Below are 23,191 nucleotides of genomic sequence, written 5' to 3' on the forward strand. Positions count from 1 at the left end.
CCCCCTGATGGCCAGTAGAGAGAATGTTTAAGGCACTTCAGTTGGCTTCACTTTTCAGCCGAATGCCACTCTGTGTCTCGAGACTGTCTAAAACCCAGAGCCCCTTCAATCTGTAATAATAAACTGGTGTAGAAGTTCTAGGGACGCTGAGTTTAGAGAATATCAGACGATACTAATACTTACATTTTAGACTGTTTACCTATCAGACCCTTTAGGATCCGCTTACGCTTCAAAATAGCATGTAAAAAGTCGGTCTCTCCTCGAAGGCTTTAATGTTCTTCCTAAAAGGAACTCCGGTTGCCTTGTGAGGAATGAAAAAAGGGAGCTTCTTAAAAGTTAAAACGTTCCTGCGTTCCAGACGACTCGGAAAATTGAGAAATTTTAGACCTCCCAATCCAAGAAGCACGTAAAAATTGGGGGCAAATCCATCTACGTCGATCTCAAGAGGAAGAAATCTTCTCCAGTTGGAAGTTGAGCAATGGAGAGGATAAAGTGAGCTAACCACTTTTCACAATTTGCTTAATTTTAATAGAATAGAATGATATTTGATGCCGAAACTACATTTCCTGCCCCGGCTAATTGGTGACAGAAATGTCGATGCATCAAAGAAAAGTCTTGAAGTGCTACAAGCTGTTATGTTATGATTCAACAACAGGGTGGATCCAGAAAACGCAGAAACCGTAGAAACCGACAAACAGGATCCGGAGATGAACAGAGCACATGGTTTTGAACCATGCTTAGATTTAGCGTGTTACCCACGTGTTCCACTAGAGGGTGCAGCGCAGAAATTAGACCATGTGCAACAGCAACACTGATGTACCACTTCTGGATTTCGGACGATTGGAAGCTAAATGTAAAACAATTTAAAACAATAAAAAAAATGTGTAGCTAGTGCAAGCATCTGATGACTGGAGGACAAAACATGCCGTTGGCTCCGCCCCCACTCGTTTTCCCATCATTTTCCAAGTAATGGTCTTGGTGGCGTTTCCACTTATTTTTGCAGACTGGTCTTCTTGCGACTTATTAAAAAAAAAATCATCAGCTATCATTTTATTACCTTATGACCTCTGATTTTCTGTCACATCCGGGCTCATGGGCAGATACAATGTCTGAGGATGTGGACAAGCGGCGCTCCAAACCACCGCTGAGATACGGACGGATGATGTCATATGTAATTAAAAGCAAGTATATTCAAGCCTTCAGGATTAACACTGAGGAGAAAGCAGGTGTGTCCACTTAAGCTGGGGGGGGGGGGGGGCTGACAACTGCAGATTTCCTTTTATTTCCACGTGAACCTGAAGGCATCGTTAGACATCTAATGTTTGGTTTCGCTCAATCGGAAGGTGGCGAGATGTTAAGTCAGGTCCAGGACTCTTCGGCTAACTTCATTATGCTCCTGCATCACTTTTCATTACAGCCCTCTATGTCATACTTGGAAAAAAAGTTATTTTTTCCTATAAAATCCAGTTGGTTCATTAAAGGAAACAGATGTTTCCAGAGAGAGAGAGAGAAAAAAATGTCATAACTGCAGCGAAAAACAACTGGTTTCGTTGTGATCTATACGGCTTCTCGTTTTTTTTTTTTTTTTGCTAGATTTCTTCCTGCTCTGGTTTGTGTTGAACACACCTTTACTTTACACACACACACACACACGCACACACACACACACAACTTTTCCAACGACTTTTATGCAAATGTCCTCCGTCAGGGCCCCTTCAGTGCTTTGAATAGAGTCATCTGACCCTGTTGGTGAGTTTAGATAAACCACTCGTCCCTCCTCTTGTTTTGGTTCCTGTTGGGGGAGGAGACAAACATTTGCATTAGTCTGTTTCAAATTGTGGGAATTATTTCAAATATATACAAATATCCAAGAATTTTATCCAAATGCACCAAACTTCTGTAAAAACAAAAGTCTAGTCTGACCAATGTGAGTATTTGTTAAGATAGAAATCACAAACGGTTTTGTTTGATTTGCATAACGCCCCCCCCCGGGGGAACAAAGTGGCGGGGCCCTCCGTCTATACATCCTCCTCCTCATCAACATGTGAAGTGTCCACGGTCAATGGCGGAGGGGATTTACCCACACAATAAAGACAGATGCCACCTTTTATCTGCTTAACGGAACAGAGGCCGAGCGCGTGGCACTTGACCACGCCGACGCATGTTGTCCCGCGTAACGACGTCCTCCTTCCATGGAGGGTGAATGGTGTTGGGGGAAGGGAGGGAGGCTGGAGGTTCCCCCATAAGACACTGGGGGATTTTTCTTTTCTCCCCCCCCCCCCCCAAAAAAAGCCTTTTGTTTGTCCCCTATGAATAAAACTCAATCTGGTGTTGAGTGTGATTTGCTCCTGGTGACAAACTTTTCAACAGTTTAGTGATCAAGCTGATACCTGATATTTAGCAGGAACATGTTGCATTTGCCTCCAATAACACCAGGAAAATCAAATTAAATAAAAGAGGAACTTGATTTGTCGCTGCAAGAAAGAATAAAACTGTGTGGTTGTGGATTTTTTTCACGTTTTTTACTGTTAAAAAAACGAATATTGTTAAAGGTAGATGCAACCTTATGGTGTGAGAGAGTTGACACAGCACTCAGAGGACACGGAGGTTAAAGTAGAGAAGAGGGATACTTTTTATTTTCTCCCAAAAAGGCAATTCATTCATTGTTTAGCAGACGAGCTAAAGCAACAACAAAAAAAAGGTAACATTTCAAACAACAAAACAAAAATGACATGATGGTCCAAAAAACCCAACAACAAATACTTAAGCTTTGTCACTGGGGGTTAAGCTTCCCATGTGCAGCGAACCGAGCCTGGACAGTCACCTGTTTCCCACCAGCCCTCTTGTCTCCTTGAACACCTGGCCTTAAATAGGCCCTGCACTGATTACCCTAATTGGTAGAAACCAAACTGCCAGTTTGACAGGGGTGCTTCAGCACAACGAAATGAGGCAGTGAAATTACCCTTATGTATATTTAGATATATTTATTTGTAAAGACTTGTAATCAGCCTAAAACTCATGGACCAATCAGATTTTATTTAATGCTAAACAATGACAGAGTCAAATCAAACCCAGCAGCCTAACTTTGCTCTTACTTTTACTCTACTTCAAACGTTTGGATCTCTATGCAAATAAACAATACATGCGAAATGAAAAAGTGTAGCGTGGTTATTTGTTACATATAAACTGGAAAAGGAAACATATTATTGACGTTATTGACCTGCAGTGTCATATTTATAAACAGCTGCAGGAGTAACAGGTGAAATATGAATTATGAACCGGTTAACGTGGAGGATGCTAACAGACTATAAACAGAGGAAAACTAAAAAAGACATAAACATAAACACACAGTCTTTTAATGAAGGCAGCGCATTGCCGCCGTGACGGGCTGCTCGTCCCGTCACAAATATATTGTTTGTCTTAATGTAGTTCACTTTATTTCTTATAGCTTCCCTAATAGAGAACTTGTATTGTTTGTTTTGTGTTTATTTTAGACATTATTTTTTAATTTTATGACTAAGCCAAACCAAACATTGTGATCAATAACACCAAATAAAAGTATAAGTAATTGAAAAACCCATTTAGTGGCTCCAAGTCAATGATTTTAATAGTCATCTTGCATTTTCACTCAGGTGTCATTTCTGTATTTAAAAAGGTTGTGAATTAATCGTTCATGTCACACAAAGTGGTACACAAACATAATAACGTCACGTCTTGTCTCCCGGCAACTGCTTGACATCATAAATCACTGAGTACACACTCATCAGTGTCTCCTATCACACAAGGACCTCCCCACAACAAGAAAACGCGATTATGCAAAATCATTCACAGACCACCAGCCTCCCTCTCTGTCTCTCTGTCTCTCTCTCTCTGGTCTGAAATGGTCCATTTGATTCTTAATGGTGTTTTTGCTTCAGACCAACAACATCTGCCCTGCAGAGCGGCGGCATCCAAGCCCTGGGAGCTGGATTCACGGAAGGGGGGGCTTTATATAATGAGTGATTCACTTGGAGGGTCCTCACATTTCCGTCAGTCTTGTGGTTTATGGGGACATTTCTTGAATTTTCTAATATTAGTTGCACTGTTGAAAACAGATCTACAGTGTTGCTGATCCAGCACAAAACCTTGCATAACAATATTCATATATGATGCTGTATTTTATCTATAGACCAGAATAGAAGTACATTTTTGCAAGCGGTGAAGGAAGTGACCATATTTGGACTTTTGAGGAGCGACAGGTGGATCTGACTTATTATCTCTAATATCTTATAAGGACACAAAGTTTACAAACCACAAAATATGAAATTATAAGATCAAGAAAAGCCATTTTTTAGAGATTTTTTTTAGAAATGCATATGAATTATAACATGGTAAGATTAATTTTCTTTCTCTCTCTATCTATTCAAGCTTCTTACCAATCAGTTCTGTTTACAAATAAATAATGATATCTGGCCCCCTGAACAACGTATTTACCCCTCTCTATCCCGAGATATATCCATCCATCCATCCATCCATCCATTGTCTACCGCTTGTCCTGTATTTAGGGTCACGGGGGGGCTGGAGCCGATCCCAGCTCCAGCCCTGGACAGGTAACCAGTCTATCACAGGGAGACATGTAGAGACAGACAGGTAACCAGTCTATCACAGGGAGACATGTAGAGACAAACAGGTAACCAGTCTATCACAGGGAGACATGTAGAGACAAACAGGTAACCAGTCTATCACAGGGAGACATGTAGAGACAAACAGGTAACCAGTCTATCACAGGGCCAACATGTAGAGACAAACAACCATTCACACTCACATTTACACCTACGGGACATTTGGAGTCATCAATGAGCCTGTCCTCATCCTGCATGTCTTTGGACTGTGGGAGGAAGCTGGAGAAGCCGGAGAGAACCCACGCTTACACAGGGAGAACATGCAAACTCCACACAGAAGGGACCCGACCCGGGAATCAAACCCAGGACCTTCTCGCCATGGGGCGACAGTGCTACCCACACCACCGTGCAGCCCCCGAGATATATTTTAATTCATAAGTTGATTAATTTTACATTATTTTTACGTTTATATTTGTTTCAATGTGCTTTGAATTCAACACAAAAATAAATAAAATATTAAATAAAAATAATTGAACCAGCTAAATTAAGTCTATCTATCTATCTGATCCATCTGTCCCCGCCCACTTGTGTTTGCCTCCACCAATCATATTCATTCATTCGGATCCTTCTGAAAGTCCTGATCCGGGTTTTTGGTCTGGTCTGGTCTGGTCTGAGCGAGCGAGAGAGAGAGAGAGAGAGAGAGAGAGACCACTAGAAGCGCTTTATTCAGTAAGGAGCTCATTGAGGATACGACTAAACCTCCAGTTGAGTCTCTGCAGTTGAACTCGAGTTACTGGCTTTTACCTTCACGGCGGACCCAGACCAGGACTCTCCGGACCCTCCGGACTCCTATCCACGTTGACTCCACTTTTCTTGGGCTGTCTTCCCCCCTCCCAGGTTGGTTTATTCCCTCTGGTTTCTGTGACAGGACTTTAAGTGTTTACATAACATTTCCGATGAGCTCAAGAGTTTGAAAGGTTCATCTGCACTCATTTAACTCCTTTTTGCTTTGAAATGTTCCTTTACACCCACCAGATATGGTCTTTATAGCAGGAATACATGATGCTGTGTTATATATTTCCATTAATAATAATATTTGAAGTTTGCTTTGCATTGTGATTAATTTGACTCTTAAATCAACTTTAAATCAGCGTATTAATGGAAGTTATTTAATATAATAAAGTTGCATCTTTTCCAAGTTTTATAAGATAAAACACAAAAAAACTTAAAAAAGAGATTAAGTCAAATGTTTTGGGTTTTTTCTTCTTAAATTGGCTTCTCATTAAAGCAAGTGGCGCGCGCGTGTCACGCTGGGACAACACATGGTGCGTGTGCGCGCGCGTGTGTTTGAAAGGGAAAGAGACGGACTGGCATCTCAATTGGCACGTCACGCTTTAATCGTTTAATTGAAACCTCTGTTGCGCGTGTGTGAGCGCGCGCGCAGTTCAGTCAGTTGACAACGAAGCTCTTTATACTCTTTACTTTACTCTCTACTATACTATTTAACTGATACTCACATGTATTGATCATCTAGTTGGAGTTAAATATCACGTGATGTAAAAGCTGCAGAGCTACTCAAAGGACCTAAATGCGTCAAGAATTCACTTTATCCTCCTTTATTTACTGACTTCCTGTCCAGGACCTAAAGAGATCTATTATATATATATATTTCCTGATTTTTTTTGCTGATATTCTCCATTTTCTATCAACATGCATTTGAATAGATTACCAGATTAAGCAATCTAATAATAATGTCATATAATAATGATAATCAGTAGCTGCGCCCCTAATATTATATCGTTATTATTATTATTAATAATAATAATAATATTAGTAATACCACACAGTGTGTCGTGTGAGAGACTTTCATTGCTGCTATTTTAAGTAAATTAATGCAGACGGGTCCAAGTCAGCAGCCTAATCAATTTGAACTGGTTTCACAAACCCATAAAAAACCAGAGTGGTGGAAGAAAACACAATGAGTCACGTCAGCTGTGAGCAGGAACAAAACATTGGCGTCCCTCCAGCGGTTTCCACGCAGCATCCTTCCTCCACTCCGCCGAACCTACGAGGTTTCTCTCCAGTGTTAAAAAACAGTCGGCTGCAGGTTGGTGTTGTTAGGAGATGCTGCTTCAGACAAAAGACAAAAGCTGTTACGTCTCCGGAGTGTTTCTAAACACTTTATTCTGTCGAGGGGTGAAAATGGCGTAGAGAAAGATAAACTCCAGATTTCTGAGGTTAGAATCTGTGGTTTTCGTCAACCCATAAAAAGCTTTTTGCTCTCTAAAAGTCTGCACTCCCACCACAAGATGTAAACAAATGGGGATTTGCTCACCATGATGCCTCCGATACTTGTAATTCCTGATACGTGACATCATGACATCAGCACAACCCTGAGGTCTGTGAAGTGAAGCCGAGCCTAAAGTGCCTTAAACCTGCATTCTCTCTGCTGGCAATCAGGGGGCGACTCCTCTCGGATTTTATAGAAGTATATGAGAAAATTGGATGCATCTCGGTGGAACTCCATCGAGTTATGCAAGCTTTACGTACTTTTGTAAATTAGCATCGCATTGGTTTCTCTCAACTGTTGGTGAGCCAACAGGATTTTTCCGAAACAAGCTCCGTGGCAAACACGGACACGAAGGTGCTTTTCGTTCAGATATTCTAAGTGAAAAGCTAACGTTAGCCTATAGATGAACTACGTTACTAAGGCGTGATGATGTGTTGTTAGCATCCGTCTTTTTGAAGACACATAAACGCTTCAAAATTCACTTTTTTGTTAACCGGAGAACTTATTTCAGGCCTAAACACACACCTAAAAAATGCATGTTTGTATTTAGTTTTTAGGAATAAAAAAGAATCCCTAAATAAATCAAACTGAAAAAAACGTGTTTTCTACTTTTTCCCATGAGAAAAAATGTGTGCAGTTTTTTTATTTGTTTGTGTGTGCTGGACTTGATGTGCTGGAAAGCTGAGGAGAGGCACCATGTGCAGCCCTGACAGTAATCAGTCAGTGAATAATGAACACACACACAGACACACACACAGACCTGCCATCGACAGCTGTTTGGTATCTTTGTGTGTGTATTAACTCTATCAGTGGAGTGCAGCTGCATGCCTGCCTGTAGCAATTATGTTCTCGCTAAATACGAGCCAGGAGGAGGAGGGGCCGTGTGTGTGTGGTGTGTGTGTGTGTGTGCATATTAGGTGATTGACTTACTCAAAGCATAGCCACATGATGTGTCTGTGTTTGTGTGTGTGTGGTGTTTGAACTGTATGTAATGTAAACCAGCTTGGGGACTTTAACATGAGACTCTTAGGAGGAGAGAGTTTTACAGAGAGTCACATACACACTGAAAAACACACACTTTATCATTGACATTTTGTCAAGTGTGTCAGGCTTTACACAACACACACACACACACACACGGTCACACATATGCTCTTTTCTCAGGGCCCGTATGTATTTATCCTGCCATGTGACCCAGTCACTCTTTGAGGTCCTCAAAGGCTCTGTTGTGTTGTGAACTCTATTCACACACACACACACACACATACACATAGACCTATAAACACTCACGCACCTCCGTCAGAACCCACAGGCCTCCTCACACTTCGGCGAGTCATGCGGCCGCCGAGTCAGCGGGGTTGATTCGTTCCTCATTGACCCAGACGGTCACGACGATTTAAAGAGTCATAAGAGGCACCGGCGAAGCCGCTGTTGAGTCAACAACAGTGGTGTTTTGTGTCGCTGTCCTAAGCGACTATGAGGGTTTTGTCAGAACACTGTTCAAAGGGCCACTTATGTTATTTCTCTTTGTTTTGGTCTTCATATGTCACTTAAATCATAAACAAGACTATCAGGCAGTAGATTTCTAAGTAAAAAAGGTAATTTTAGGGACACCCACGCTGCTGGAGACCCAAGCCGTATTACTGGGCTCCCTGATGGAAGAGGGGCACGGGTGAACCCAGAACCAGGACTACACGGGGCACTGTCAGACCCAGTACCGCTTCTAGCCATGTTGGGGCCCTAAGCATAATTCCTTTATGATGCCCCCCCCCCCGCGTCTCTGGTGTCCGTGGAGAAACGCGTGACTTTACCGGTGAGCTGGAGCCGGAGTTGGGGCTGCAGCTGGTCTGAGCGGCCCACGAGGGCCAGAATGGCAGATCAAAGGAGCGCTTTTCAGCTCCAGATTCATGTTGTCTTTTAGTTGCCATTATTATCTCTCAACATTCACAGATTGCTAATTATGGCCATTTCAAGCAGAAGCCGACACAGAGCAAAGTCAGCCAAGACGCAAACTGGGCTATACCATTTCAGGGAAGCAGAGCGGGGGGGGGTACTGTTTTTATAAATTAGGCAAAAACAGTTAATTTTTACAAATTGACTGATGGGTACACATTTTTTAACAAAAAATTACGGGTCCGTTTTTAACTAATTCATATATTTTTTTGCAATTTAATAATGTAGTAATCATCATGCCATTTTTTAATCGATCTTAATTTTGGAGGCCAGGTAGTTGGGGCCCTACGTGCTTTGCGTACTCTGCGTATGCGGAGCGGCGGCCCTGGTCAGACCTTACTGCAGTAATTGGTGGTTTTCTGGTGTGCTGGGGAAAACACTACTGTTTTTGTCCACAGGGACCGCCAAAATCAACACAAAATTAAAGTTTGCCTTCTAATACCACTCTGTAAAAAACACTCTGTTACAAGTAAACATTGACAGAATACTTCAGTAAAAGTATACAAGTAGGTAAATGTATTTCAAGTAAAAGTACAGCCTGTTGCTTCAACGTCTCCCTTCTCTTTCACCGAAGGCTTCCCGGTGATGACCTCACTGCTGTTTCCTGGCAACGCCCACGCTGCAATGAAGGACCTCTCCTCCTCCTCATCTCTCACCTCCCTGCTCCACTACCCGTCCTCCAAGACATCAGCCGTGCCGTTTTCCCCGTCCACTGGCTCCGCCTCCTCGCCCGGGTCACCACTGTCATCATCGACGACGACAACACCGCTCTCCAAACCCCAGCCCTTCTGCCTCCAGACAGGGCCGCACCTCATCGCTAGCATGCAGCTGCAGAAACTCAACTCGCACTACCAGAACCTCGCCGCCACCGGCGCCGGACACCCAGCACCAGCCGGTGGCACTCAGAGGGGCTTCAGCACCTCGCAAATAGGTGCTGCAAATCAGCTCCTTGGGGCATCCGGAGGCCTCGGTGGAGGCGGGATGGGTGTCGGCATCGGCATGGCGAACCAAAGCTCGGGCGCGGGTGGGATTATCGACTTTGACCCCGTGGACGAGGAGGTGCTCATGTCGCTGGTGGTTGAGCTCGGCTTGGACCGAGCCAATGAGCTGCCTGAGCTTTGGTTGGGGCAGAACGAGTTTGACTTCATGGCGGACGTGCCGGCTGGATGCTGACCCGCGAGGTGAAAAACAAACTATCGAGATGGATTTGATTCTCAAAAGAGAGAAAGAAGATCTTTCTCTCCTCCCATTTTTGGCCTCTTTCATCCCTTTTCTCGGTCGATAAAATGAGGAAACCGAAGGGACACTGAGTAAAAAAGAGATTAGAGGCCTCACACTCGTTATGTCGTTACAACGATATGAGCAGACCGACAGATAAGAAAAGTTGTTTTTTTCAATGCAGAAAGAGAGCAAACTGTTCTTTTTTCATCCATTCGGTCGGTGCATTTAGTCTTCGCTAGGATGTGACTGGGGTCGAAACCGACCCGGTGGGATTAATCGCACTCTTTATTTTTCCTTTGCATTTAAAGAAAAATCCCATTTATGACCAGAAAAAAATGACTCTTCACTCTATCACTTTGGCTTGATAAAAACAGGGTGACTTTTTTTTGGAAACGCAAAACGTAGAGATGGCTTTGGCGTTTGCCGTTGTCCGTAAACGGGGAAACATGACTTTAAGGGAGATTAGCAAAGTATGACAAACACCACGTTTCCTGTTTTCTTCACGGATAATATTAGACTCTGAGTCTCACAGGGAAAAAAAGAGGCTTGTCTTTCGACCTTCACAAAGAACCCGCTTGTCCAAGAAACCGGTTATCTCAATGTACTTTTTTTCCTTTCCTTTTTTTGTTATTTTAATGAAGTCGTATTCACAGAACACGTTATTTAAGACGGTTTGTCTGATGTCTGGACAAGGAGTGCTTCTGTAGCGCCTCTAAAAACCCTAATGAATTAGATCAAGGGATCCTTCGGAGCATGGAACCTGAATGGAGTAAATTGTTTCTTGCACCGGAGCGCATCCTCATTAAAACAGCCGAGGCCTTTTTTTTGCCATGTGAGTTCCCCCCCCCCCCCATGTTTTTGTTTTCTGGCCCATAGTTGTAAGAAGCTCTGACCCGCACTGGAGGAATCGAGCTCTTTGTGGACACAAACTCCCAGAATGGAGAGAACAGATGATGTCATTGTTTTTCCTGTTTTACCGCTTTGTTGTTTGGGTCAAAACAGTTTGTTCACCCCAGTTCCACCGTCCTTGATGAGGCAGTGATTTGTCATCATTAGGCACACTTTGGTTTTGGTTTTAGTGGTGCTTTATCGACCAACATGAATTAAACATTTTACCCACTACTATTGCTCGCAGCTTACATGTTAGCATCATTGACTAGCAGATTCTGCTTGTTCTTAAAGGCAAAGACAATATGGAGATCATATACAAGCTATCTGTGCAGCCTCTGGCAGTCATATTGAAGGTCTTCAGTTGAGTCTAGATCATTGATTTGCTAAACTCTAGTGAGGTGAGGTTTGGCAATCACGCAACCAGGCTTGTAAAAAATTTTGCAAGTTATAATAATACAATCTAGACACTGTTCACAAGTCCAACTGAGCAGAATCTAATATAGTGTGCTAACAATAGCTATCTGCTAATAGTTAAGTATTACCTATACATCTATATGGTGAAGCCACGGCTGAAGGGCCTTTAGAGGTGCATTCTCTCTACTGGCCACCAGAGGGCGACTCCTCTGGATGTATAGAAGTCTATGAGAAAATGGTCCTACTTCTCTCTGCTGGCCACCAGGGGGCGACTCCTCTCTGGTTGTATAGAAGTCTATGAGAAAATGGTCCTACTTCTCTCTGCTGGCCACCAGGGGGCGACTCCTCTCTGGTTGTATAGAAGTCTATGAGAAAATGGTCCTACTTCTCTCTTGATGTATTATCTCAGTAAACATTGTAAACATGAGTTTATGGTCTCAATCTCTAGTTTCAAGTCTTCTTCAATCCAACATGATGTTCATTTAGTACAGGGATGCCAGGGTGAAATTGGACAGGGGGCCAGATTTTTTCAAGTGAGACCTCAGGGGGCCGGATTACACTTTCGGACTGAAAAGGCCAAACATTGACTCAACACATGGATAGGTAGGCTATTTGAAATTATTCATGAAGGCCTACACATCAAAAAGAAATTGCATTTGCACCAAAATAGCCTCACAATGAGGCCTAAATTACATACATTACAAAGGAGGATGATTGACAGGCGCTCTCCTTTATATAATCACGTGCACACTTAATGGCTGCACCTGATTGGATGATCGCTTTCACAGCTGTGAAAGCGATTTGCTGATTTCAAACCGACCAACATGGCGGCTCGTTTGAAAACGTTCTCTTATTTTACGACAATAGTTCACCAAAACTGAAAACATTTTTAGCTAGAAATAAGCTATGCAGTTGCTGAATCTGTCTTTAATTTAGATCGACCACATTAAGTTTAAAAGATTTTCGAGAGCTTGCAGGAGGCAGCGGCGCACCGTCTCTCCACACTCGCCGTGAGTCGAATGCATTGCAGGGCATACCGTAAATCCTTTAATATAGCCTCAGCCAAAATCTTCGCGACGCGAACCTGACTGAATGAATGGGAAGGGTGGAAATAACGCTGCCTGTCGACACTTGCCCCGGCCAATGTGACTGGCCGGTAATAGAATACAGGCCAGTATTAGAGGATTTACGGTATATATTTGCGACGTACAGCTGGGTCCGGCCCGCGGGCCGTAACCCTGGCATCCCTGATTTAGTACATTATGGTCCATTAAGAGTCAAATATAGAACTTTACAGTATATTATAGTTTCCTCGACTGGACCTCCACGAAAGTTGCCAGACACTGCTCTTTTAAGTTTTTTAAAAGGCTCCATCTCTACCAGGTGTTATTTCTGCAGACAAAAGTGGTCAAAACAGAAAATCCAGAGGGACTAAATGGACACCCCTACCCGCCTTCCACCGCTGATCCACCTATAGGAGCTGTACTTCCCTGTTTCCTGCTGTAGATGAATGCGAGTCAGCACGGGGGCCCTGACCCATATCTGTAGTGGTAAGAGGAGTCTGTTGTCCCGGGGCATTGTGGGTCTCCTTCTTGGACTGCACGCACATGAAATAACACACCTGTGTGTGTGTGTATACGTATACACACAAAGGCACAGAAGTAAACCCAGCCAATGGTGTTGCAGCGGGGAAACAGGCACATGACACATCGACGGGGTCGTCTGAAAAGAGATAGTGATGTCAGAGTGGTGTTTGGTGTGCGTGTGTGCGTGCGTGCGTGCGTGTGTGTGTGAGGGGAAACTATGAGCAGGTGATCCATCCACATGAAGACCACATGGCGGAGGAAAAAAAACCTGACCGGCCTCTTGATTTATTTAGATATAGACAGGTCAGCTTACACGCTATTTTTCCTGCACGTGCCCACACACACGTGCACACACACACACACACACACACACGCACACTTAATGTCTATAAGCGTCTCAGTCACACTCGTTCAACTTTGTTTTCTTTTCTAAGAAAGAGACAAACGTTAATGAAAACCCGATGAACGATTCATTAGACAGAGTCCGTCCTTTTAAAACAAAAAAGGTATTTGCAGGATATTTGCTTCTCATCATCATCAGAATCAAACAGAGGGACTCTGATTCCCCCTGTCTAAGTGGGTCAAAACAACATTCTTCACATTGGAGGAGTCTGGTGTTTGTTTCCATGTGTGTTGTTCCTTGGTCCGGCCTTGATCCCAGCTGAGCGAATGTTATTTTTTTGCTGTGAGATGCAGGAGCACCTCCCCCCTCCCCTTCCCTCCCCCCATCACCACCGTCACCATGACAACTTCTCCTCCTCCGTTGAGAAGTTTGAATCATTTCATTTCCTCTCTTGCTTGACGCCCGATATCACAGATTAACCCCGGCAGAGACCTTTTCAAACCCAAATATACCTCAGAGCTATCGGATGTCTAATGACTAAATCGATGAAGTTTAACACCAAGTATACTTTAATTTAAACTGGGGATATGCTGTCTTAAAAACCACGTGGTTGGTTTTTTCAAGCTGTCAATCCCCTGGACTAAATACAGGTAATTTTATGATATTATACCGTAAGTTTATAGACTGATTTCCTTTTGTCATAATCATCCCACAAAACATCTGCAAAAAGACACAAAAAGGATGATAAAAAAATATCTAAATCATTATGAAGTGACAAAAATACACAAGATAACCACAAAAATGCACAAAACAACTAGAAAGAGAGACCAGAAATGAGTATAAAATTACCAAAACGATTGTAAAGTGATACAAAGCAACTAAATAATACACAAAACAACCCCAAAGACACACTAACCACTACAAAGAGAAGAGAAATAACAACAAAGACACACAAAACAAGTATCAAAAAGACCAAAACCACTCTAAAATGATGCAAAATGACCAGAAAGATGCGTAACTTCACACAGACCCACAAAGAAGCTCAGCGGCCGAGTCGGTCTCTGGCTCTGTCAGTATGTGAGACAGGTGGTAAGGCCTTATGAGAGGCCCATTGTCTCACAATCCGCCCACGGGAAAGACGATATTTCTTCAGTTTTTTTCACAATTACAGAAATTGAAGAAAGAAAAAGGTCTTCATACAGCGAGTGGCGTGGATTCACTGTTTCTATGTGATTGGCTGCACGCTTGACCGTTTGCCCCCGGGGCTTCTGGGTAATGAAAGATGCCAGGTCTACTCATGAAACTAAAGTAGATTGACTTGATTTATTCCTTTTTTTTGCCATCATATTTACTTTTACATCTCTAGATTTAAAATCTTACATTGTCGTTTTTTCCTGTGAAGTCTCCTTCATGTGTGTGTTGTTTCTGTAATGATGAAATTAATATTATTCAAAGATGATTTTTTAAAAGCACTTTTTGCTCCCCGGCTCTCACTTGTACACCTATATCATGTGTAAATGACTGAGATCATATACATTTTTTAAAAAAACTTGTATTTTTGTTACGAATGAGTTTTGGAGGAGGAAATAAAGAGAGTTTAAACTGAGCTGGTGTGAATGTTTGTCATTAAAACACATGATTACACATTTATTCAGATTTCCATGAACACATGTTTATTAAGTTCAACTACGAGTTCAGATCCAGCATACAGAATAATAGCTGTAACTTACAAAGTTGATTAATACTCCAAATAAGTGTACAGGTTGGATTGGCAACATTATGGCAGGCAGGCAGGTGTGAAGAGTGAAGCAGTGTTGATTGTTCAATTAAGGTGGGAGGGTCAGGGGATAAACACACATGTGAGTTGGTGACTGATCCATCCATCCATCCATTGTCTACCGCTTATCCTGTATTCAGGGTCTCGGGGGGCTGGTGCTGGTCCCAGCTGTCATTGGGCGAAGGCAGGGTACACCCTGGATAGGACGCCAGTCCATCACAGGGAGACATGTAGAGACAAACAACCATTCACACTCACATTCACACCTACGGGCAATTTAGAGTCATCAATGAACCTATCTTCATCCTGCATGTCTTTGGACATGGCTCCATCTAGTGGCTGATGATGGATAGGAACCCTTAATATTGGTTGGTGGTGCTACACAAATATATCCACTTTAAATGGATAAGAGACAGAAGAATGATTTAAAGTTTTGCTTATAAGGTGTGTTCAATTGAATATCCAATTTAATGTAGGGTTAGGGTATGGGGCTAAGTGCCACCCCTGAAATGCTTGCTCATTTTTCTGTGAATAAGTTAGAGCCTTGAAACTTGGGCTACCCCCCCTATTTCAGGTATGCTGAGTCCGCTCATACCAGTTTAATTGTGATTGGGAACCCTTTGATCTTAAAGAATCAGGTGCTAATTTTTTCCCTTAAGTGCTCATTGTTTGAAACTTTGGCTACCCCCCCATTTGGGTTGGGTTAGGTAAGGGGGTAATAACCACAATCACCGACAGGTGATCCCCGGTGATCGTATTTGCCAGTCGTGTCGGGGCTGGGCATGCTTGAAACTCTGGCTACCCCCCATTTTCAGGGGCAAGTCCACTGGTGTCACCCCCAAGTCGCTACGAGTTACGGTTCCTGAGATATAACCGGAAATAAGTTTGATTTGGCTGTATCTCCAGAACGGAAGGTCATAGAGACATGGTCTGGCGTGTTCTGAATGGTCGAATTATGTCTGACGCGACTTTCCAAGTGGCTGCGACCTTCCGTTGTCGAGATATAGAGCAAAACGTGTTCCCCATTGCAATAAATGGGAGCGAAAATTGAGTGGCCAAAAGTGTTGAGGCCAAAATCATTCCCACAGAAAGTGTGTGGAGTACGTTTCAGGGCCCTCATTTATAAAGCTTGCGTTGTGATCTATAAAAACCAAACTTGACGGGAAAGTGTGCGTACCCGCAAGCAAACTCTGAGGCATGCGTACCGGTACGCACATTCTGGAGACTGGAAGGGAATCAGCAGTAAACGTGAGAACAACTATATATTTTTGATGACTCGCACACATTTAATTACACTCCATATCATACGTTAGATCTGCGTTATCATGATGAACTCCAGCAATGTTTTTGACACTTTTAATGAGTGATAGTTTTTTTCATATTAACACCTTCTTTTAAAATCTGACTTGTATCTTAAATCAAAATCATTTTGAAATATTGAATCAGCGCTGTCACCGCAGGAGGAGGAGACGGCCCAAATGCATGTAATACAGTATACACAAATACCTTCCATTAGATTACTGTAGAACACAGCGGGAATAACTAGATATTCTCCTTATTTATGTGCATATATCATCAACGCACATACATACAGCCATTAAGCCATCGTATAATTGTTACACTTATCCTCGTTTTTAAACCACCAGAGTGCAGAGGAAATGCACTATAATGAGCTCAGTCGTGGAGCGTGGAGAGCGCAAATTTATCGATGACCCCGAGCCACGGCCCCCTGCCCGACTGGAGGGGTATCAACAGGGCGAAAGAATCCGTGAGGATGTTATGCGTTTGTAATATAAGGAAGACAACAATCAATGTTCATTGTAAACGTATTCTTTTATTAATCACATTGTGCTTTTGCCGTAGCTCTTCTGCAACGTTGTTGATGGCGGCAATTGTGTCTCGCTGAAGTTGCAGGACGGCATCAGGGAGCACCCGACCGCTTGATGTGCCATGCCTCCGGGGCGCACTGCTGCTTTGCGCCGGACCCGGACGCTGTGCCGAGGGCCCATCACCGTCACCCTCCTCACATCACCCTCCTCACCGTCACCCTCCTCTACGCCACACGCTGCAGACTCTGGAAGGACAGAAACGATTCAACGTTTTGTTTTATATACAATAAAAGTTTAAAATCTATTCACCCTTATCCCTCTGGTCTCAGTCGCGTCTGTTTCTCCCTCCTTTTTGGACACAATCCCCGTCAAAGTCACATCAAAGTCAACCCCCTCAAATACTCTAGCAATACATTAAATCCATGTTAGGAGCGGAAAGATGTCATTTACCTTCAGATCACCGTCCGCTCCGTCCAGCTGACGCCGTTGACTGCAGCAGCAATGTGTTGCCACTCGCACTGCGTCTTTTTATTCGTGACCCCGCTGCTGTGGCCACTAAATTAAATTATTGTCCGGGCCTCCACCTCCCCAACAAGTGTCTCTTTCTCCGTTTCTGAAAAGTAACGTTTCTTCACTATTTTTCTGACCTGTCGCCGTGATTCACCACACGGAAAACGATTGCATGCCGGCTCATTAAAATAGTAAAAAGTGGGCGTGTGCAGGGCGGGAGTCAGGTACGCACACTTGTAGGTGATCCTGTGATTTATAAAGGGAACATTGCGTACAGCTTGCGTGCGCACAGTTTTATAAATCAGATTTTTTTTTGGCCCACGCAAACTTTGGCTTTTTGGCGTACGTACACTTTTAGTAAGGATCCTACGCAGTTTTATAAATGAGGGCCCTGATCATTTGGACTCGTTTTAGCATTCAGCATTAGCATTAGCATAATTAGCATTAGCATAGTTAGGGTTAGGTTTTTAGAAATTCACTTGGAACTCCCTGCGTCGCCCGATGGCTTTGCAGTTGAATGAAAAACCATGGCAAGGCGCTGGCCGGCGCATGTCGTCAATATCCCCATAACTGTGATTTTTTTTTAATAGGTTAGGGTTAGGGTTAGGTTTTTAGAAATTCACATGGAACTCCCCGCGTCGTCCGGCGGCTTCGCAGTTGAATGGAGAACCATGGCAAGGCACTGGCCGGCGCACGTCATTCAATATCCCCCAGCCTTGTGTGTTTTTTTAAAAAGAGACAAAGAGAGATATGATGTGTTGGTGTCGGAGTTGAGGAGGGGTAGTATGTTTCCATCCAGAACATTCCTTTGTTAGATTAGGTGAATGCAGGATTCAATTTTGATGCTTTTAGATTGAGGATAAGAGAGGTTGGCATATATCGGTCCTAGGGGGTTCTTAGGGGGATAAGAGGAGTTAGGTTTAGGGTCAGGTGGTTAGGGGGTTGATAGTTTTTGACTCTGTCGTTGCGAAGCAGCGCCAGAGCCTGGTGCACTGTCCGTCACAATTTTTATTCCATACGCCATCTACCCCTCACCATAATATGGCAGTGTTTGTAGTATGAATGGCAAAAGAGAGGCCACAATAATGGGCTTTCTCAGTGTGAAAGTCCTGAAACATTTTTTCAAAAAAGTTCTACAGTACCCCTTGGTGGTCTAAACTGAGAATAACACCTTAGTGGCCTGCATAAAATCTGAGCGTTGAGTACATATTTGTATTTATGATGAACACTTCTGTTGTGGTAGAGGAGCTAATAATGCAGCTAGGCTTATCTGAGCCTCGTGGCTAACACACTATAGTTTACATTTACATTTAGGTAATTTAGCAGAAGCTTTTGTCCAAAGCGACTTACAATAAGTACATTTGTCAAAAGAAGGAAACAAAGAAACCACAACGCATCATTGCCGATAAAGTAAGAGCTAAAAATAGAACACGTGTTACGTCCTCATCTGAGTAAAGTAGTACTTCAAGAGCAACAGTGCTACGATCAGAGTGCTATAGGTAGGGGGGGGGGGGTGGCTGTTAGTGGGTCATGCTATGTAGAGTTGAGGTGAAGTCTTGAGCCTTTTTGGCAAATGACTCTGCTGTCCTGACATTGGTCGGGAGTTCGTTCCACCACTAAGGACCAGAACAGAGAAGAGTCTGGACTTTGCTGAGCGACATTTGTTTGATTTCAGCGATGGTGGTACCAGCCGGCCAGCTGAAGTAGAGGAGCGAAGTGCTCGCTTCGAGGCATGAGGTTTGACCAGTGTTTGAAGGTAGACAGGTGCCGTTCCATTGATGGCCCTGAAGGCCAGTGTCATCGTCTTGAATTGGATGCGTGCTGCAACAGGGAGCCAGTGGAGGTCACGGAGGAGGGGGGTCACGTGGGAAAATTTGGGTAGATTGAAGATAAGGCGTGCTGCAGCGTTCTGGATACGCTGCAATGGTTTAATCGCAGAGGCCGGGAGTCCGGCCAGGAGAGAGTTGCAGTAGTCAAGGCTGGAGATGACCAGTGCTTGGACCAAGAGTTGCGTTGCATCCTTTGTGAGGAAGGTCCGAATCCTGTGGATATTGTAGAGGTCAAATCTGCAGGATCGGGCCACAGCAGTGATGTTGGGGGTGCAGGATAGTTGGTCATCGAGGATTACACCATTCCATGTGACCTGAAAGGTGCGATTTGTCAGGTATGATGTAAACCAGGTGAGAGCAGAGTCAGTTATGCCAAGTTCAGCCAGAGTGGAGAGGAGGATTTGGTGGTTGACTGTGTCGAATGCAGCAGATAGGTCGAGGAGAATGAGAACGGAGGAGTGGGATGAGGCTCTGGCGTCTCGCAGGGACTCGGTCACTGTGAGGAGGGCCGTCTCAGTGGAGTGAGCAGTCCTGAATCCTGATTGATTAGGGTCTAGGAGGTTGTTCTGTGAGAGATAGGATGACAGTTGGTTGTAGGCGGCACGTTCCAAGGTTTTAGAGAGGAATGAAAGAAGAGATACAGGTCTGTAGCTTTGGATGTCAGTAGCATCTAGGGTGGGTTTTTTAAGGAGAGGCTTCAAGGTAGCTGTCTTAAAATCCGCTGGAATGACACCTGAGGTGAGGGAGGAGTTGATCAGGGTGGTGAGGTAAGATGTCGTGTGAGATGTCCTGGAGAAGAGAGGAGGTAATCGGGTCGAGGGAGCAGGTGGTGGCACGGTTAGATTTAACAAGTGCGTGAACGTCTTCAGAGGTGAGGGGGCTAAAGCTGGTAAGACCATCCGAGTTGGGGGAGATGTCTTCTGGGAGGGAATAGGCGTGAATGAGGAGCTGATCTCATTTACTTTCTTGGTAAGTAAGTAAGTAAGTTGCAAAGTCATCGGCAGTAAGGGAGGAAGGGGGGGAAGGGGTAGGAGGGGTGAGGAGGGAGGAGAACACGGAGAAGAGTTTCCTGGGGTTGGAGGCAGAAGAGTTGATATTTGCCAGGTAGAAGGCAGATTTAGCTGCCGAAACAGTTGAGGTGAAGTCAGAGAGGAGGTGATGGTAGTGAGCAAGGTCCTCGCGCTGGCCCGATTTCTCCATTTTCATACATCCTGTGTGTCTCTTTTGATCCACAACCTGTTATCTTTTCAACTCTGTCACAGACAGAACAACACCTAGCCCCCCCCAGCCTATTTCTCCATCTACAACCTCCTTCCATCTTCTCTCCCAGATCCCTCCTGCTTTGTGTTCCTCCCACCCTAATGATGTGGGACTGATTCTTTCTGCTTCTAGTGTAAAAATAAATTAATGTCAACCCAGATAAACCACTCCCAAAGACACACCAGTATCCCCTTAAACTTGACGCTGTCACGACTTAGCTCAGACAGGAGAACCCAAATGCAAGACCAGGAATCAGATGGTTGTCACAAAAAAAGATTTAATAATGTTCACCAAAAAAACACAGAAGGGCTAACAGCAGTCAGGGAATCTAGAATCCACAAAGACAGGCGAGGGGCAGACGTGAGGCAGGTAACCAGACAGGCAGGGTCGAGCACGGGAAGGCAGTCCAAAGGCTAAGGTACCGACAGGGGAAGGCAAGGCTCGGAAAACAGACAGGCAGGATAATCCACAGGTAGGCAGGCAGGAAAAACCGCTGGTAAATATCTCTCAAGGATGAATACGAACTGGCAAACACAGACGGGAGCACATGGCTTAAGTAACGGAGCTAACGAGACCAAGGTGCAACACATTAGGGTGGGGCAAGGTAATCACAGGAACAGGGAAGGAGTTGACAGGCCAATCACAACACACTACTGCCTGGGGGCTGGTGTGACAGACGCAGAGCTTGGAATTTCACCTGTGATAGAGTCCCTGCTAGAACTAGGCATAAAACTACCTACCTCCAGCCTCTGTAACACTCCCATTTTGCCCATACAAAAAAAAACAAAAAACAAGACAAGTTATAAGACCTCAGTGCAGTTAATGACTATGTTAACCCTATTTTTCCTGTAGTTCCAGATCCAACCACTATCCTCTCCTCCTGTTCTGTTCATCCCAGATCACTGTATTTTTTATTTTTTCATTTCAGTCACGCTGTGGAAACTACCTCCTCCATGGTACTGAGATCTCCACTAAACACTATTTGCCCCTCACTCTGTCTCCGATGTTGTCTTCCGCTCTGAAACGCAACATTTTTCCTCCTCTAGACAGACTTGTTATGAGTTCACCCTTCTTTCCAAACCTAACCTTACTATTGAGCGCTGATCACCTCTTAACTCTGTTTCCCTCCTTCCTTCCCTAATTGATGGCAAGCCATATAGTTGTGAAAGTTGGTCTTAGTTGATCATTATGCTCACCCCGTCCTGAACCACTAGACACACCATGTGCAAAACCTGAGTTAATTTGTCTGTAGATGGTAGCTCATACCGCTCTCCCACTGGAGCACATGACTAGAACCCCTATGAAATCCGTTTTAATTTTTCAAGATTCCTTTTATTTTTCCAGAATTTCGTGCTCTCCGTTTTAATTTTCTAAATCCCGGTTTCTGTTTAATTTTTCTAAATTCTTTTTTCCAGTTTAATTTTTCTAAATTTTTTATTTTCCATTTTATTGTTTTTTTCCTAAATTCCATGCTTTCTGTTTTCCGTTTAAATGTTTCTAAATTTTGTTTTCCGTTCTCATTTTTCAAAATTCTGTTTTCCGTTTTTATTTTTGAAATTCTGTTTTCCGTTTTCATTTATAGAAATTCAGTATTTTACAATTTTATAGCATTTTTTTTTCATCAAATAGTGTGTCATTGTGTACACAGTATTTGATGAATTTCTTTATAGATCAAAATAAAGAAATTTCTAGCAGCCCCCTGCCCCTGACTTTTGCTGTGTCTAAAATCAGCGTATCTGTCAATCCACTTGCTGCTATTTATTTTTCACAGGCGGTGTTCCCGTTGATTACGCAACGTTTACCCCCCCCCCCCCCCCCACCTTTTCCCTTTTCTTTCAGCTTAGGTATGGTAACAAACTCTTATAATGTTCGAGACAACATGAATTTTCAGATTTTGACAAATTCCACGAAATTCCACAATTTACAGGTATTCTTGTCAGGTCCTGCGTTTTAGTCTATGTGCATTGTGGGAATCAGAGAGCCCTACACTTGACTCAGGTTATGCAATTGGTCCCCTATTTGAGATCCTAGAATCTCATCCACCCCCTCCCACCCCCCATGCTCAGCCCCACAAGCTGAGCTCTTTGCTTTAACATGGCTACGTTACAAGCTGCCCCCGACACCTCTGAGCACTCTGCCTGGTTGCCTGGCCGCGCATTAGCCACACATTTCCTGCTTCCTCAACTTGTTTGTGTGACACATGGTGTGACTCACAGGAGCAAATGGGGAATGGTTGCTGCAATAAGCAGATTTACGTTGCTCCTCTTACGTCCCTAAATTCAAACAATTTTGTCGACGCAAACCAAGAAGCGCATTCCCCCCGTGAGGACTCTTTTGTAAATATGCTGATTGACTTTGTACAAAGTCATATGTTCACATGTTATTGTTATTGTTTTTTTAATCATATGTTTTCAACACAGAGTGAAGTTTTTGCAAACAGAAAAGCAGACACCACAACAGTGACTACCCTGCTCCTCAGAGACATTGTCTGCCTGTTTGGGATCCCGCGCTGCATTAACAGCGACGACGGCACCCATTTCAACTCCTCTATCACACGAGAACTCTGCAAGGAACTGTGTTCTTCTGTCTAAGCTCTGCACTAACAGGTGATCGCAGCCCACACGCCTCCCACTGACGGGAACTATCACGACCTTCAGCCTAGTGATTTCAACCCTGAAGCAGTTCAA

At 43.7% G+C, this 23,191-nt stretch overlaps 1 protein-coding gene across 1 annotated transcript; it reads left to right on the plus strand.

Annotated features, from left to right (window-relative positions):
* Positions 1–5,343: 5,343 nt before the first annotated feature.
* cited1 (Cbp/p300-interacting transactivator, with Glu/Asp-rich carboxy-terminal domain, 1) lies at positions 5,344–14,896 on the plus strand. The gene is made up of 2 exons (XM_084003555.1): positions 5,344–5,498; positions 9,419–14,896. The coding sequence occupies exon 2, from the start codon at positions 9,430–9,432 to the stop codon at positions 10,015–10,017; it is 588 nt and encodes a 195-aa protein (XP_083859681.1). The 5' UTR covers positions 5,344–5,498; positions 9,419–9,429; the 3' UTR covers positions 10,018–14,896.
* The last annotated feature ends 8,295 nt before the right edge of the window (positions 14,897–23,191 follow it).

Source organism: Eutrigla gurnardus (genome assembly GCF_963514095.1).
Source record: "Eutrigla gurnardus genome assembly, chromosome: 23".
In the NCBI taxonomy this organism is placed as follows: domain Eukaryota; kingdom Metazoa; phylum Chordata; class Actinopteri; order Perciformes; family Triglidae; genus Eutrigla; species Eutrigla gurnardus.